The 14,180-nt window shown below is 40.0% G+C and overlaps 2 protein-coding genes and 1 pseudogene across 2 annotated transcripts; all 3 read right to left on the minus strand.

The window, feature by feature from the left end:
• Positions 1-26: 26 nt before the first annotated feature.
• On the minus strand, positions 27-2,758 carry LOC107305320 (annotated as a pseudogene).
• A 322-nt stretch (positions 2,759-3,080) lies between these two features.
• Positions 3,081-5,852, minus strand: LOC102719922 (probable glucuronosyltransferase Os03g0107900). Its single transcript, XM_015842246.2, has 7 exons — positions 5,422-5,852; positions 5,123-5,334; positions 4,941-5,010; positions 4,169-4,387; positions 3,868-4,011; positions 3,655-3,790; positions 3,081-3,556 (listed from the first exon to the last, which is right to left on the minus strand). The coding sequence occupies exons 1-7, from the start codon at positions 5,731-5,733 to the stop codon at positions 3,327-3,329; spliced, it is 1,323 nt and encodes a 440-aa protein (XP_015697732.1). The 5' UTR covers positions 5,734-5,852; the 3' UTR covers positions 3,081-3,326.
• Positions 5,853-7,966: 2,114 nt separating this feature from the next.
• On the minus strand, positions 7,967-11,572 carry LOC102722163 (ABSCISIC ACID-INSENSITIVE 5-like protein 2). Its single transcript, XM_040526424.1, has 3 exons — positions 10,332-11,572; positions 10,046-10,117; positions 7,967-8,509 (listed from the first exon to the last, which is right to left on the minus strand). Exons 1-3 carry the CDS (start codon positions 11,202-11,204, stop codon positions 8,429-8,431), a joined length of 1,026 nt encoding a protein of 341 aa, XP_040382358.1. The 5' UTR covers positions 11,205-11,572; the 3' UTR covers positions 7,967-8,428.
• Positions 11,573-14,180: the final 2,608 nt, after the last annotated feature.

A 14,180-nucleotide genomic window follows, 5' to 3' on the forward strand; every position in this document is an offset into this window, starting at 1 on the left:
GAAAACGATTCTACCTTCATTCAGAGAAAGATACTCTTGAGGCTGTTGAACTTATAACAGCACTTCATTTTGAGAAAACATGCGGAGATGCTTGTACTTTCAAACGGATGTAATATAAATTAACCAGTGCTACATGCCCAATATATTGTCACACGACATTCAAGGACCAAGGAGGGACTGAAATCGTGGGCATTTTGAGAATGAAGGCGAGATCTTGCACACACCACTGCCACCGCAGTAAAGAAAACACAAAACCGACTTGTGCAGCTGATACAGAGCATAGACCGTAAAAGAATACGTCTTCATCACGCCAAATGGAGGTAAACTGTTCTCGGTTACATTTTCATAACAGAGGGCCTCTTTGGAAAGACACAGCTTACCCAGGAGGCCAGTTCAGCTGACGTCCCCCGAGAAGATGAATATGGAAGTGATATACAGACTGACCTACATAACAGATTAACAGAGCAAAGTCAGCCCAAGTTCCAAACTATTCCAATAAGAAGATAGGTCTCAATGGGATCAAGCCGATGCTCACATCCATAAGGCCCATCATTGATGACAATCCTGAATCCATCAAGGTTCAGCTTTGCAATGATCTTAGCTGCATAAAGAAGACGGCCCATAACATCGACGTGTTTCTCTTCTGCCTATGAAGATTGACAATAATGGAATTCTGGTTATAGTACCATTCAGAAAAAGAATGTGGCTATTAAAAGGTGGACATTATCATGTATTGAAATGTGATATCATGATTCTTATGGATTATTGTAACAAGATGAACATGTATATGTGGCACGATAAATTGATAAGCAGATGGCTTATATAAGTTCTGCAGTGCCTGGTCTCTTAGTTTCTTAGTTTGTTAGTAAGGTTTTAGTTAGCATATTACAGGGATCAGGACGAAAAGATAAAATGATACTGTCGGATCCAAGAAGCTTAACGTATATTCTTGAGCTTATGGTAAGAAGCTAAAAAACAATTACCTATTAGTAAAAAGAGGCGGTCGTCTATCATTTAAAGCTGGTAAATAATGTTATTTTCAAGCATCTACCAGTCAACCATAATATTCATTTGAGTGAACTCAGTACATAGTTTACTGTGAATTTGTCATATGAAGAATTTTAAAGATTTACTGTGAATTTGTCATATGAAGAATTTTAAAGATAGAAACAGCTAAATACAATCCATTAGGATGTTGAAAAGATAAGATGAATACAAGTACCTTTGAGAGCCTAGATAGTCCATCTTTAACCTTGGGAATTATTATAATATGTACTGGAGCTTGGGGTGATATGTCATATGTCTCTGAATGCAAGGGTCTGCACTGATAAAGATTCAGATGTGGCCTATTAGCAGCTCATTTTTATTCGCAGTTATGTTCAAGCACAACTACAAATAAAAGTTATTAGTGTGGCAATGGTTGCTTGTTGATGCAGGTACCAAAGTTTGGTACCTCGATGACCAAATCAGAAAATGGTGTAGCATATTGGAGCAAGAACAGTTTCTTTTTCATGAGCACAAAGATTGGAGAGAGGACAATTAACCTTCCATATCAATATTAGCTGTGGATGTGAACAACGAATATGGCCAAGGCATAAAATTGTTTCATGTGACTAGTGAAACAAAGATAAATGAAATAGCATGTACATCTGGAACTTTGGTTTGCCAATTTTATTTCATCTAATGTAATGACACACATGTTATGTGTTCCTAGAAAATGAGTGATGTTTTCTACCACATAAAAAAATCTAAAACTGATTGTCAAAAATGTACTTTTTCTCTCTCCAGCTTTGATGAAATTGCAACCTTGCAAGAATAAATATTGAAAAACTAGAACTGCATCATCTGACTTATTAGTGGCTTGGTCCAACTCATACACCACAAAATCAAACATCCATTAGCACGCTTGCTCCGGAACAACTCTTTGTGCTAATGCCTATGTTGAGCGCCACTGCCTTGATAGTGCTACTCCATCTCTGAGCCCTCTGTTTTGACATTAGAACTGAAGGTAAAGGAGAGTGCATGGGAATGCTTGATAAGTAGGCCAGAAACAGTGCGCAAAGGGGGATGATTTGGAATGGCTGTTCATCAGTGTATGCAGCTTGCCCGTTGGTGTGTACTAAGTAGGAGGGCTTCAGAGATCCAATAACAGAAGTGTAACAGAGATGTAGTTTTTCAATAATTATTGTTAAAAAGCTGTAGTTTTGTGAAGCTGAGACAGAGATTGTAGGGTTCTTTTGACAAGTTTGACACATAAGTTATTGTTTTGTGATATTTACTCTCATTTTTTTTTGGAAAAAGAACTATGGTGCAGTTAACAACAAACAAACCTGCAAACAGCTCATTATTTTTTAAGGACTGGAGTTAATGTGATTTTCATAGCCATACTATATAAGAAAATTCCCTATAGCAAAGAAGAGAAAATCACCTTTTCATCCTCATAAACCACCTCAGATGGGATCTCTTTCCACACAATTTTGTCAAAACTGCAAGAAAGAGAAATATGTGTCTGGATGAAGGATTGAAGGCTATCTGTGGATATGCACATTTCATGAAGGGGATAAAACAGTAAACACAACCAGAACAGGTGTACCAAATCCTTCTCAGAGAATAGACGAAATGTAATACTGAGCAAATAATGACTAGTAGGCAGAAATGGACTCCCTCCGTCCCAAGAAGACTTTCATTTCTATTTTCTAGTCCTTCAACTTTGGTCCAAAAGGGTTCATTTCTACCTTCTTACCTACACTTGGTCCATAGATCAAGAAGTTTATCCCTTGAATACCCCTTACCTATCTACCACTTCACAATACTACTTTATTATTGATAAGGGAAACTTTGGTATTTTACCCTTACCGCTAAGTTTCTGAACATTCTACTGTTGACCAGCTGGGTTTAACCTGTCATTACTTGATCCAGTGCACAAGGGGGCACAGAAAGGGCATATAAACAGTAAAATGGCATATAAACAACCATAAAATAATTTGTGGGTAAAACTTTTATATCTATTTTATTCACGATTTAAAAGTCAATGCTAGAAAAATAAATTACAATGAGAAAAAAAACAAAATCAAGTCCAAACTAAGTTATGAAATTAAAATTTTGGTAGAAATTTTGATGGGAGGCTGTGTCATACACTAAAGATACCATTACAGCTTGCTACTTAAAAGTTACTGTCACGATTTTCAAAAAAAAAAAGGTTACAGTGCATGCTCCTGTAAATGTTCAATTCAATATCCTCTACCTAAAAATTACAATCCAGGGGAAAGGGAAGAGGATAGCTAAGGATTGATTGTAGATAGATTGACATACAGTATGTAAGGTGGTCATGGCAGTGGGACAGGCGTCCTCCACTCATGGAACTCAACCAGATCTCTGTTCACGATTGACCTGTTGTGAAGCCAGAAGGTTTCTGCAGATTGATGGAATCCCCTCACCTTCCTTTGTAGTTCCCACATGATAGCGCTCATAGCTGAGCACCGCTCTGTATCTGGCGCATACACCCATAGGCATCTCATCTCCCGCCCACGAGCAATCATTTCCTCCACTCTTTCATCTGCATGCATCCACTTTACCGCTCACGCTCACTGTTTGCAAGGTGCCTTCCATGCTTACATGGCATGACTGTACAAATAACAAAACAATTGAGCATACCCGGTATTGACTCAAGATACTCAAGGAGCCCCAGGCCAATCTTCGACGCAGGCCATTTTATGGATACTTCAGTGTAGTCAATCACATTCTGGAAAGGGAGTTCAACTTCATCTGATAAAATTACTGGCACGCATTCCTGTAGTAAACATCGTGATAAGCTCATTCGGATCATAGATATGCACGGAAACTATCACCCTTTGAGGGAGAGCTCACCACAAAGAAGGATTCATAGAAGCGAAGTGTCCACGAAGACTCGCCACGAGGAGCTAGGCAAAATTTTGCGTTCCTCAAGTGCTTGAAGTAATCTATCCTTCCTAATTTGTCTGGCCCAGAGAATTTCAGTTCTGGAGACTCCAGCTGTCCATAAGACCAACCCAAATACACGTCAGCAATAAACATTTGTAAATTATACCTTGAAAAAAATTGTCAAAACTACTTCTGATTGCATTTAGGGGAAGGCTTACACTATTATACAGTGTAAAAGTTGCATTTGGAAATTATAAGGAAGCCCAACCTTGTCAGGATACTGCTTTGCAAGCTTCACCAGTTGAAGACGGCCTACTTTTCCCTGAGCACGTCCAAGGAAGTTTGCTAAATACTTCCTTTTTGTTAGTGGGATTGGTTTGACAGCAAGCCTATCGGGCTTCACCATGGAATCATCCACATTCCCAGGTATGATAATATCTTTCCATGTATTAAAAGCACTTGTACCTCGTTTATCAGTGCGGTCACCCTAACAAAATACAACATAGAACCATTCACTAAGAAGATGTCGGATTGCTTGCATTGAGTTATACAGAAGATAATAGCAGTCCACTCATGGACCAAGTCAATTTCCAGCATATGCAACCTTTCACAACTTACAATTCACAAACAAGCTAAAGAATCTGAAGATACGCAACGTAATTAGAGCAACACATGTAACTGTGATCGTCTATATAGGATAAAAAACCAATGTATTATTTATAGCAAACAGACTCGTCTACGCTGCACATTAAATAAGATGGAATTAGAATGCGGTATGGGCCTTGATCTTACCACACGTTATGACGTTAAGGATTTGAAGCGCAGTAGTATTTATTGGGGATTTAACAAAATTGCAGCAAACCTTGCGACACTTTTGAATAAGGACATGTTTTACTCTTAATAGATACAATCATGTTACAATGATGCAGAAGGCAAACTGATAAAACTTGGGTATGCTATAGTGGTGTATACAGAGTATCTCTTTGTGTTTTAAATTGTATGACGCAAATAAGAAGATGAATACAAAACTGGCTGCGTACCTCAGGAGTAAGGATGATAGACCTATTCAGGAAGGTTGCCCATGAGCGAAACAGGTGAGCTCCAGCACCACTACACACGCCAAAGATACAATGGCGATGTTAGGAAATTGGAAAGGATTTCAGCAGCTAATGGTATTTGTTTGAGCAACAGGGAGCCTGAGAAGAAGAAGAAGATGTGGAACCTTGGGAATACAAAAATGTGGTCGCGTCCTCCGGATCTGCGGAAATAAGGCATCTGGCCGATAACCTTGACGTATGTCTGGTTGATCTCCTTGTCGTTGAGAGCTCCGACCATCCGAACGCATTTGACGTAGGCGGGGACGAAGAAGAGATCAGCTTCGTCCTTGTCCAGCGTTCGGAACCTCGAGCGGAGGAGGAGCTGGTGGATCTTCACCTGCACGGAATCGAACGCACACAGCTTGCATCTCGAGCAACTTGTGGAGCTAGAATTAACCACAACAGAACAGCTGCTAGCTGCTACCTGGGTTCCCCACTGGCCCTTGAGGCAGGTGGCGGCGGGGACGTCGTCATCGCGGCCACGGAGCAGCGCGCGGAGGCCGTCGACCTCGTCCTCCGCGTAGACGTAGATGCGGAGGTCGCGCTGCCGTTGCGGTTGCGGCCAGGGGCTGTACAGGGCGGCGGCGCCGGCGCAGCGCGGCGGCGGGGCGGAGAGGGAGAGGGAGAGGGGGCCCCGGTCGAGAAGGCGGGTGAGGAAGAAGGTGGCGGCGACGAGGAGGAGGCCGGCCGCCTGGTGGGCCCGGGTGCAGGAGGGGGCATGGTGCGGGCCCCGCATTGTCGCCCGCCGGAGACGACGCGTGGGGATCAGCGGCAGCGGTGGCGCGTGCGAGCTTGCGGCGACGCGGATCGGGCAACGACGGCGGCGGCGGCGGCGGCGGTGACGGCGGTGACGGCGCAGGAGGAAGCGGCCGCAGCGGCGTGCGTGCGGGGCGTGCGGCGGGGACGAGACAAGCGTCGCGTGCGTGCGTGGTTTTTATTTTCTGTTTTCCTTTTTTTTTTTGAAGTTCTACTGAAAAATAAGGGTGTTGCGCCGGGTAGGTTAATTTTAATTGCGTAAAATAAAGTACTTTAAAGATAAATTTAAAAACAAATTATGTGTCTATGAAGAATAGGAAAAATTGTGTGTATAATAATTAATTTTATAAATTTATAAAACTCAACAAACTTCATATGGTTTTCAATAAAAATAAAAATAAATAGTCGCACTCACCAAGTAGGAAGAATAGGAAAAAAATCATTACATAGACAATTCTCAGATCATGTGACATCTCAGCGTGTATGAAATCAATCCCATATAATCTCTGTTGTTTACTGTCAAATTTCATATTTTTTATTTGTGTAGATGATTCTAGATCGTTGGATTTGTTCCGTGAGACAATGAGTCGTGAGTCACACCAGTTAGTGCACTATAGAATATAAATATATATAACAATGGACATAAAATATGACCCGTAAATCATATTTAATGGTCCTAACTCTCTCACAAGAAATAGGAGAGAGGAGAGATATAATATATTTTAATTCACATGAGTAGTTCATATAATCCTATTTTATTTTCTAATATCTTTTCATAATGGTAAATTATAGTTTACATAGAGCTATAGGGGTCATTTTTAATACACATTGGGATGCCCTAACATTTGGCATAGCTACCGCACAGGAGTATTTCGCGTGTGCAATTAGGAGGACCTGTTTGCAGGGATTGCTGTACAGAGATATTTGTAGATGATTTGAGGACGTGAAAATCCCATGGCCATGTATTAAAAACGTAAATTCTCTGTACGTTTTTGCTGGGTGACTTTGGAGAAAAATCAACTCCTCATTTTTATATTAATATAGATAAAGACTTATCATACGACTGATGGCTCATTATTCGTTAACATGTTTTTTTTCAAATATTTTGAAAACTTCACCTCATCTTTTTGGCTTTTGCTTATGTTTATAAACCAAAATTTGAATCTTCAACCTTAAATTTGGAAGCCAAAATTTAAATCTTCAACCTTAAATTTAGAGTTGATTTTAGAGTTTTTTCACTAAAATCTATTTTCTAGCTTTGTCTTTTAGATTAATAATAATACGCGCATAAGAGTTTTTTCACAAATTATTTTTTATTTGCAAATATTTAAACAATCATCGCTTCTATGTTTAAAAGCTTTCTTAAAAAATCAAATAAATTTACTTTTAAAATTTCTGAGTTAATATTAATTAACATGCACTAATAATCTTTCCAAGACACCATAAGCTCCGGCCAAAACTTAGAAGCGAACACTGCCTTAGTAGGAACAAGCATTTAGACATTGTTTAGCACTAGCACTGACCTGTCATGTTTATGCTTATATATCAAATTTAATTTTTTAAAGTTAAATTTAAAGTTGATTTTAAGGGTTTTTCATTGTAATTTATTTTTCAATCTTTGCTTCTAGATGTCTAAGAAAATATATATAAAGTTTTACCCACAAATTATTTTTTTAATAGTTCCAAATCTGATATTACGTAAATAACATATGAATGAATTATTTTGTTTTTTTACTTTTGATAAAATATGAAATTTTGAATAATTTCAATTTAACTTACAAACAACAAATCCAGCACAGATCTAGTGCGAAACCAAGTTTTTAATTGGTGGTTTTAATCAGATCTCTTACCTCAAGTCCACATCTGAGAAGACTCGAGCAGACAAACGAGGAAGTTCCATCAAAGTATCAATCTATCATCTGGATACTGTAAGAATGGCATATGTATGTTTCTGTTTTCTTCTCTAGATTCTGATTTGGAACAATATAAAGATTCGTGCTGTGATAATTACAAGGAACAAATCGCATCCTTGAGCCGACAGGGGCTAAAGATGTTTCAACAGGATATGATGCTGGAACAACTATTGTTCGAAATGACATTTGACGAACACCGGGCCCAGGATGAGATGCAGTACATCAGTAGCATTCAGGATAAATAATGTTTCAGGAAGATATGGTGGAGACAGGAAGCGACAGGCATGCAATCAATGAAATTAGGAAACCATTTTTTGCACTAACATATTTTAGCAAAAATAGCTCTGAATTTCTGACAAAAGGATAGATTTGTGGACAATCAGATCATTGAGTCCAACTAAGAAGTTCTATCCAGAAACTGATCTTATGTTACAACCATTCATCTTAGTTAAGTATTTCGGCTTTAAGATTGCATCCTCCTTGCGGTTATGGAAGAGCAGCCGATGTCACTAGCAAGTATAAGAAAGCTCTGAGAGCCTAGATGTGTCCAGATAATTTACATACTCCTGGCTATGGTAGCAAGGCCTCGGAAAGATAGCAGTGCTACCAGAACACATACTAGGCACCTGCTAAATCTACACCATACAAATCACTAAGCTAGACATAAGCCAAAAGGAAGCTAGGAAATGATTCTAAACCCAGAAGACAAAACTTACAAGCAAGAACACTTCAAAACCTACAAAATAACATTCTGCGGATAGATCAGAAATCGGCTGAGTTCGTTCTCCTCAGTTGATACTTGGGCTCTGGTACAGGCACCGCACAAAGTAATTCATCCAACTCCTGAAAGTTAGCAGAGAGGGGAAAACAACTCAATACTATGCATGGATAAATTAGCCAATGCATCATCAGGGTACGAGAATATACAGTCAAACCCTATGGAACTGAAGTTATTGAACAATGTTTGGCTGATAGCAGGATTAAACACAAAATCAGTGTAACATATATACAAATTAATCCCCAGTGGTAAGTATGAAAAACTTTGCATCAGCACTGAAGGATTATCACTGAATCAAATTTTCTTGTCACATCAGATGGTGGTACCAGAAATTACGAAATAGAAATAGACATGAAACTAGCCTGGCTTTCCAGGAACATGGTTCAATCTGTAGATCCTTGCTAATCTTCCTATAATATGTAGGATATCTAAAAGATACATGGCCATCCAGGGTTAATGAGATAAAATAAAATGCTAAGAAAGAAAAGCTTGGAAAGTATCTGTATTGTTAGCATTGCTTTGTCTGAGGAGCTAACCAATTAGTCAGAGGGATGCAATTTTTTTTTAGAGCCAGAATATTATTCTGCAAGCAGCATTCTTCAAATGCCATAGCTAAGAAGTTACTTTCTTCTGCAGCAGAAAATTCCTATAAACAAATGACAACCAGGATGAGTACCTCTTGATTGTAACATAGTACAGTACAGCCCCATTCGTTCGTCGGTTTAGTAACCCACGCGAAAATCGTAGCAGCGGGTTAGTATATAGCTAATTATTATTAGCTATAGAAAGCTAGAAAAATGGATTGATATGATTTTTAAAAGCAACTTTCCTATATAAATTTTTAGCAAAATACATCATTTATAAGTTTGGGAAGCATGCACATGGAAAACGAGAATCTGATTTTAGTAAACCATCCCTCAGAACGTGGTCTACCTATGTTAAAACTAGACCGACGAATTTGGGTATTTCCCATGCAGTAAAGCATATCAGAATGCATGAGAATATTGCTGTTCATTAGACTGCAATGTTTTTCTATCTCCTGATTTTCCATCACAAGATTACTCTTAGCATAACGCTACCTTGTTTTGTTATCAGCTTAGAGTCATGATAATATAAGGTAGTCCACCAGAAAAGTAGTTTGCTCCCTCCAAGCATAGGTAAGATAGTGGCTCGAATAATGCTTGAGGGACATGCCTAATAATTAGATCAACAAATAGAATGTGCAGTCTATGGTTCAATCATACAGTCCTACCCAAAAACAGTCACCTCAAGTAGTGGAAGCAAATACTCGAAAGATTATAGAGCTATGGAAAATCGTGGGATGTAAGGTCATAAGGGTATTTCTGATGTTTGATAAGTACATATCAACAGGGTAGCTTGACATATGAAAATAAAAACTGTTAGTAGGAATCAGTGACAGTACAAGTCATATTATTTATTTCCTGTCACTTACTAGTCTAAATCCTATTCATAGGCAGAAATTGTAGACAAATTAGGGAAGAATTAATAATTGGTTCAGTTACAGAAGAAGCATGCAGGGGAAAAGAATACTTGATTGGGAATTTTGAAACATTCTGATACAATAGTAGAAAAAGCTGTACCTTTTGCCTCTTTAGCCTCCCATTCTCCTCTTCCAAACGAGATACCTTGTTTTCAAGTTCATTGGTGTAGGCCTGTTGCAAAGGAAACACAGTTATGTAACATTGTGGGCAATAACTCAAACTGAAGAAGAACATAAGAAAGCAACCAAACCATCATATTCCAATACTTTCAACTCGCAGATCACTCACAGAAAAACTAAATTCAAAGGACCATGATATGCAACAAGAACATTGCTGATTAAAAAAATGTGAAAAAAAATTGGAAGACGGGAAAAATGTACTGCACCTGTTTCCTAGCTCTTGAACGGGCAGCTGACTCCCTGTTCTTGATCATCCTCTTCTGCCTTCGCTCCATCAACTTATCTGCCACATCTCCCGACATACCTCGCTTCCTTCCGGGCGTCTGAGAATCAGAAATTCCACCGATCATTCCGGAAGAAGTCTGCCCATCAGAGTAGGATGACTCCAGAATTGCACCCGGTCCAAGCCCAACGTTAAGTGGCTGAGGGACCAATCGATTGGACATGTAAGAACCTTGCACACTTTGCTGCCCATGGTGATGAGCATCAGCAGATGCAATCTGCTGATTATACTGGTCCATCCACTGTGCTCCGGATGCCAGATCCACAGCTCCGGTTGCTGCAGCAGCTCTTCCAACCGGATCCACGACATTGCCTGCATCGCCCAGGTCCTTGAGCGATCCTTGGGTGACAACCCCTGCTTTGACAAGGAAATCCTCGAGCGTCACCTCCCCGAGCGTCGGCTGCCTCTCTCGCCTCCGCCGGCCGCCGCCGGCCTCGGCATTCCTCTTCGGGGCAGCCTGGATCCCCTTCCACACCTCGTCCACGGTCTTCTTGCTGAGCTCAGGCGGCATGGCGATGCTCCCCTGCCGCAGGAGGCCCGAGCCTGGCTCGTGCCGCTGGCTGGTGGTGGCGCCATCGGCGGCGGCGACGCCGTCGGAAAAGACGCTCCTGAGCAGCTCGTCCAGGTTCATGCTATGCAGCGGCTCGCCCAAATGGCTCTGCACCTCATCGAGGGTAAGGCTGCACAGGGATCCTTGCCTCCCCAGGCCCTGCATCTGCATCTGCCCACGCTGCGCCGCAGCGCCGGCGGCGATGCCCCCGCCTCCGGTCTTAGACGCCATTGTCTGGCTCCCCATGAACCCACGGGTCCTACGGCCTGCGCGGGACTCCCGCCACGAGGAAGGCTACCAGAGAAGAGCTATTACCTGCAATTCGATTCGAACCCGAGAGAGAGAGAGAGAGAGAGGCAGGTGGAACGGAGCCGTGGAAGGAGGTCAGCCGCCGTCGTGCACGCTGGGGCGGCCAGGTCGCAAGGGGCCAAGGGAGGAGGCAAAGGGAGCACTCGGGAAGGAAAGGAGGCCGCCGTCCACGGTCCACACCGTGCCTACGGCGCGCCCTCTCGCCGGCGGCGTGGGCTAGAAGGCGATTGCTCCGTGTCGAGCTGCAGTTTTCCTTTTTCTTTTTTTTTTCTTTACCTTATTTTTGTAGTCGTTCTGCTGCAGACTGAAAGTTTGGACTTTGGAGAAGAGAGCTGAGCAGGAGTATTTGTGCGGGAAGGAGGAGAAAAGCTGGAGAAGTGGGGCCATGTTGGTTATTCATCATTTTCTCGTGTCTTTTACCGAAAATAAATTTGGTCTAAATTTGCTTTTGTTCAAGCCGGCATTTCGTGAGAGCTTCTCCAGCATACATGAATTTTTCAGAAGCAGGTCCTATAAGATAAAGTTAGAAAGATATGGTTATAATGGCGAATCCATATGATCTGGATTCATTACAGATATAGTTGATGAAGAGCATGTATTTGCATATAGTTATGGAATTTTCTCGGTATATATAAACTAATTTGATTGATATGGCGTAAAAAAAATATACATTTAAATATTTTTTATTCTTTAAGATGCACAGCAATTCCAGTGAGAAAAGAGTCCCATGGATTAAGAGACTTGACTTCAACGAAATTGGAGCTAGTGCTCATCTAGTGGTAAGTAAACAAATGTGGCCATAACATGAAGTCCTGGAATCCTACATTTCACAGATCCTTTTTAAGGTTTTCCTAAGGGTAGAAGTGTTTTTATTGATTGGTTTGTGACATCTATCCCGAGGGCTTGCCCACTCTAAAGCCATTCCTTAAACCAACCAAAACAAAGCAAACACCACAACATGTATCTTATTAGGACTTCTAAAGATGCATCTTTAGAAAGCTAGCATCGAGGCTGAGTTGTCTACTCAGTTTAACCTTTTGAACGTCTTTGCGCTGTAAATTAATCCGGTAATTTCGAAAGTTGCACCTATTATGTTCAGAATTATATGACTGCAAATTGAAAGGCTCATCATTTCACTTCTCTTATAAGTAAAATAATTTGATTTTTAACCTTAAATTTAGAGTTAATTTTAGAATATTTTTCACCATATGTTAAGAATATATCTATATATTAGTTTTATTTATAAGTTGTTTTCGTTGCAAATACACCGTTTTTTCTTCAAAAAGCTCTAACACCCTGTCTTTCACTTCTGCTTATATTTATAAGTCAAATTTTAAATTTTTAGTCTTAAATTAGTATTGATTTTGATTTTTTTACCGAAGTTTATTTAGCATTCTTACCTTTTATATCGCTATTAACACATATATAAAAATTTTATTCATAAATTATTTTCGTTTGCAATTATGTCATTTAATTTTTTCCATTAAAAAACAACCCATCACCCCCTACTTTTTGGTAAGCTCGACTTTATGAGTCCATCTTGCCAGGCCGATTAAATATTCGTTATGTATTTGGACGGCAGATAATGCGTGTACTGGTAACCGGTTCTATATATTGTTTGATTTGTATAATGCTCGAACTGAAATTTTCTTACGGAGAATACAGATTTCGGAAACCGGCAAACCGAGGCTATTTTTCCACCCGCTCTTACATTAGAGGATCCTAGCGGTTCATCTATCATGTAATCTATCCTAAAGATAAAAGAAAAAGACTAAAAATTAAGCTCCAACAAAACATCCATCCTATCACCTATTATTTAATGTAATCCATATTAGGAGAGAGAAACTTCATATTTGGATGTTCTCTCCATACTTCAAAAAGATAGAGAGAATATCATATATATAGATAATCTACTGGAGTACAAAGAGATACGAATAATAAAACTGTTTAAAATGATCATCTAAATAAAGATATAAATGATCAAATTTAGACAAACTGCTGAGGATGCTCTTGGAAAGTGAAAGCGATGTGCTACTACTAGTATACATCCAAACAAACTAAAGCAACGATAATGCGGCGTGATGATATGGATGATGGCGACCATCTTCACAAGAACTCTTTTTAAGTTTAAAATTTGCATGTATTTTAAAAACATTGCTTGTCATTCTCTGCAGGCGCCTGCCTCGTTTGATATGCTTACTTGAAGCAATCTCGCCGCGTGTAACTTTTCCCATCAAAAGGCAACGAGCTTGATCAGTTGATCATGCTGAACTCCCTAAATAAAACAGAGCTTTCCAAGGACGCGCAGGCTGGCCTGCTCCTACCGTCTGATTATTTATTTATTTTTTGCACGGTTTTTTTTTTGATTGTGTCAGCGCGCACAACAATTATTGCCGTGGTTCCCTCTTCCAGCATAAATAAACAACTGGTTATGGTTAACACCGATGCGTGTTCCTGTGACAGCTGTGTCGAGCGCTAATAAAAATCTGTATGCACCTTGCCTGATGCCTGCGAGTCCCGTGATCTACACGGGATTTGAACACGCTTAGCACCAGGAGGGTGATTGTTTCGTTATTTTCCATAAAAAAAACCAAACAATATATTTATAAATAAATAATAATTTATAAATAAAATTATATATATATATATATTCGTAGCAATCTAGAAGTTTAGGATAAAAAATAAACTATAATAAAAATCATAAAATCTACTTTAATTTAGTGTTAAATATTAAAATTTGGCTTATAAATGTATGCAAACATACGCAGAAGCGATATGGGCTGATCTGCAAAGGATGGCACAGCGATTTGGCGTGTAGCGTGATAGCGTCCATCGGCGAGATTTGTCGGGTCGCCCTGATCTCGGTGAGATTACTACGATTTTTCATGTCACCGCGATGCGATGCAATACCGC

The sequence above is a fragment of the Oryza brachyantha genome, chromosome 1 (genome assembly GCF_000231095.2).
Source record: "Oryza brachyantha chromosome 1, ObraRS2, whole genome shotgun sequence".
NCBI classification, from domain to species: domain Eukaryota; kingdom Viridiplantae; phylum Streptophyta; class Magnoliopsida; order Poales; family Poaceae; genus Oryza; species Oryza brachyantha.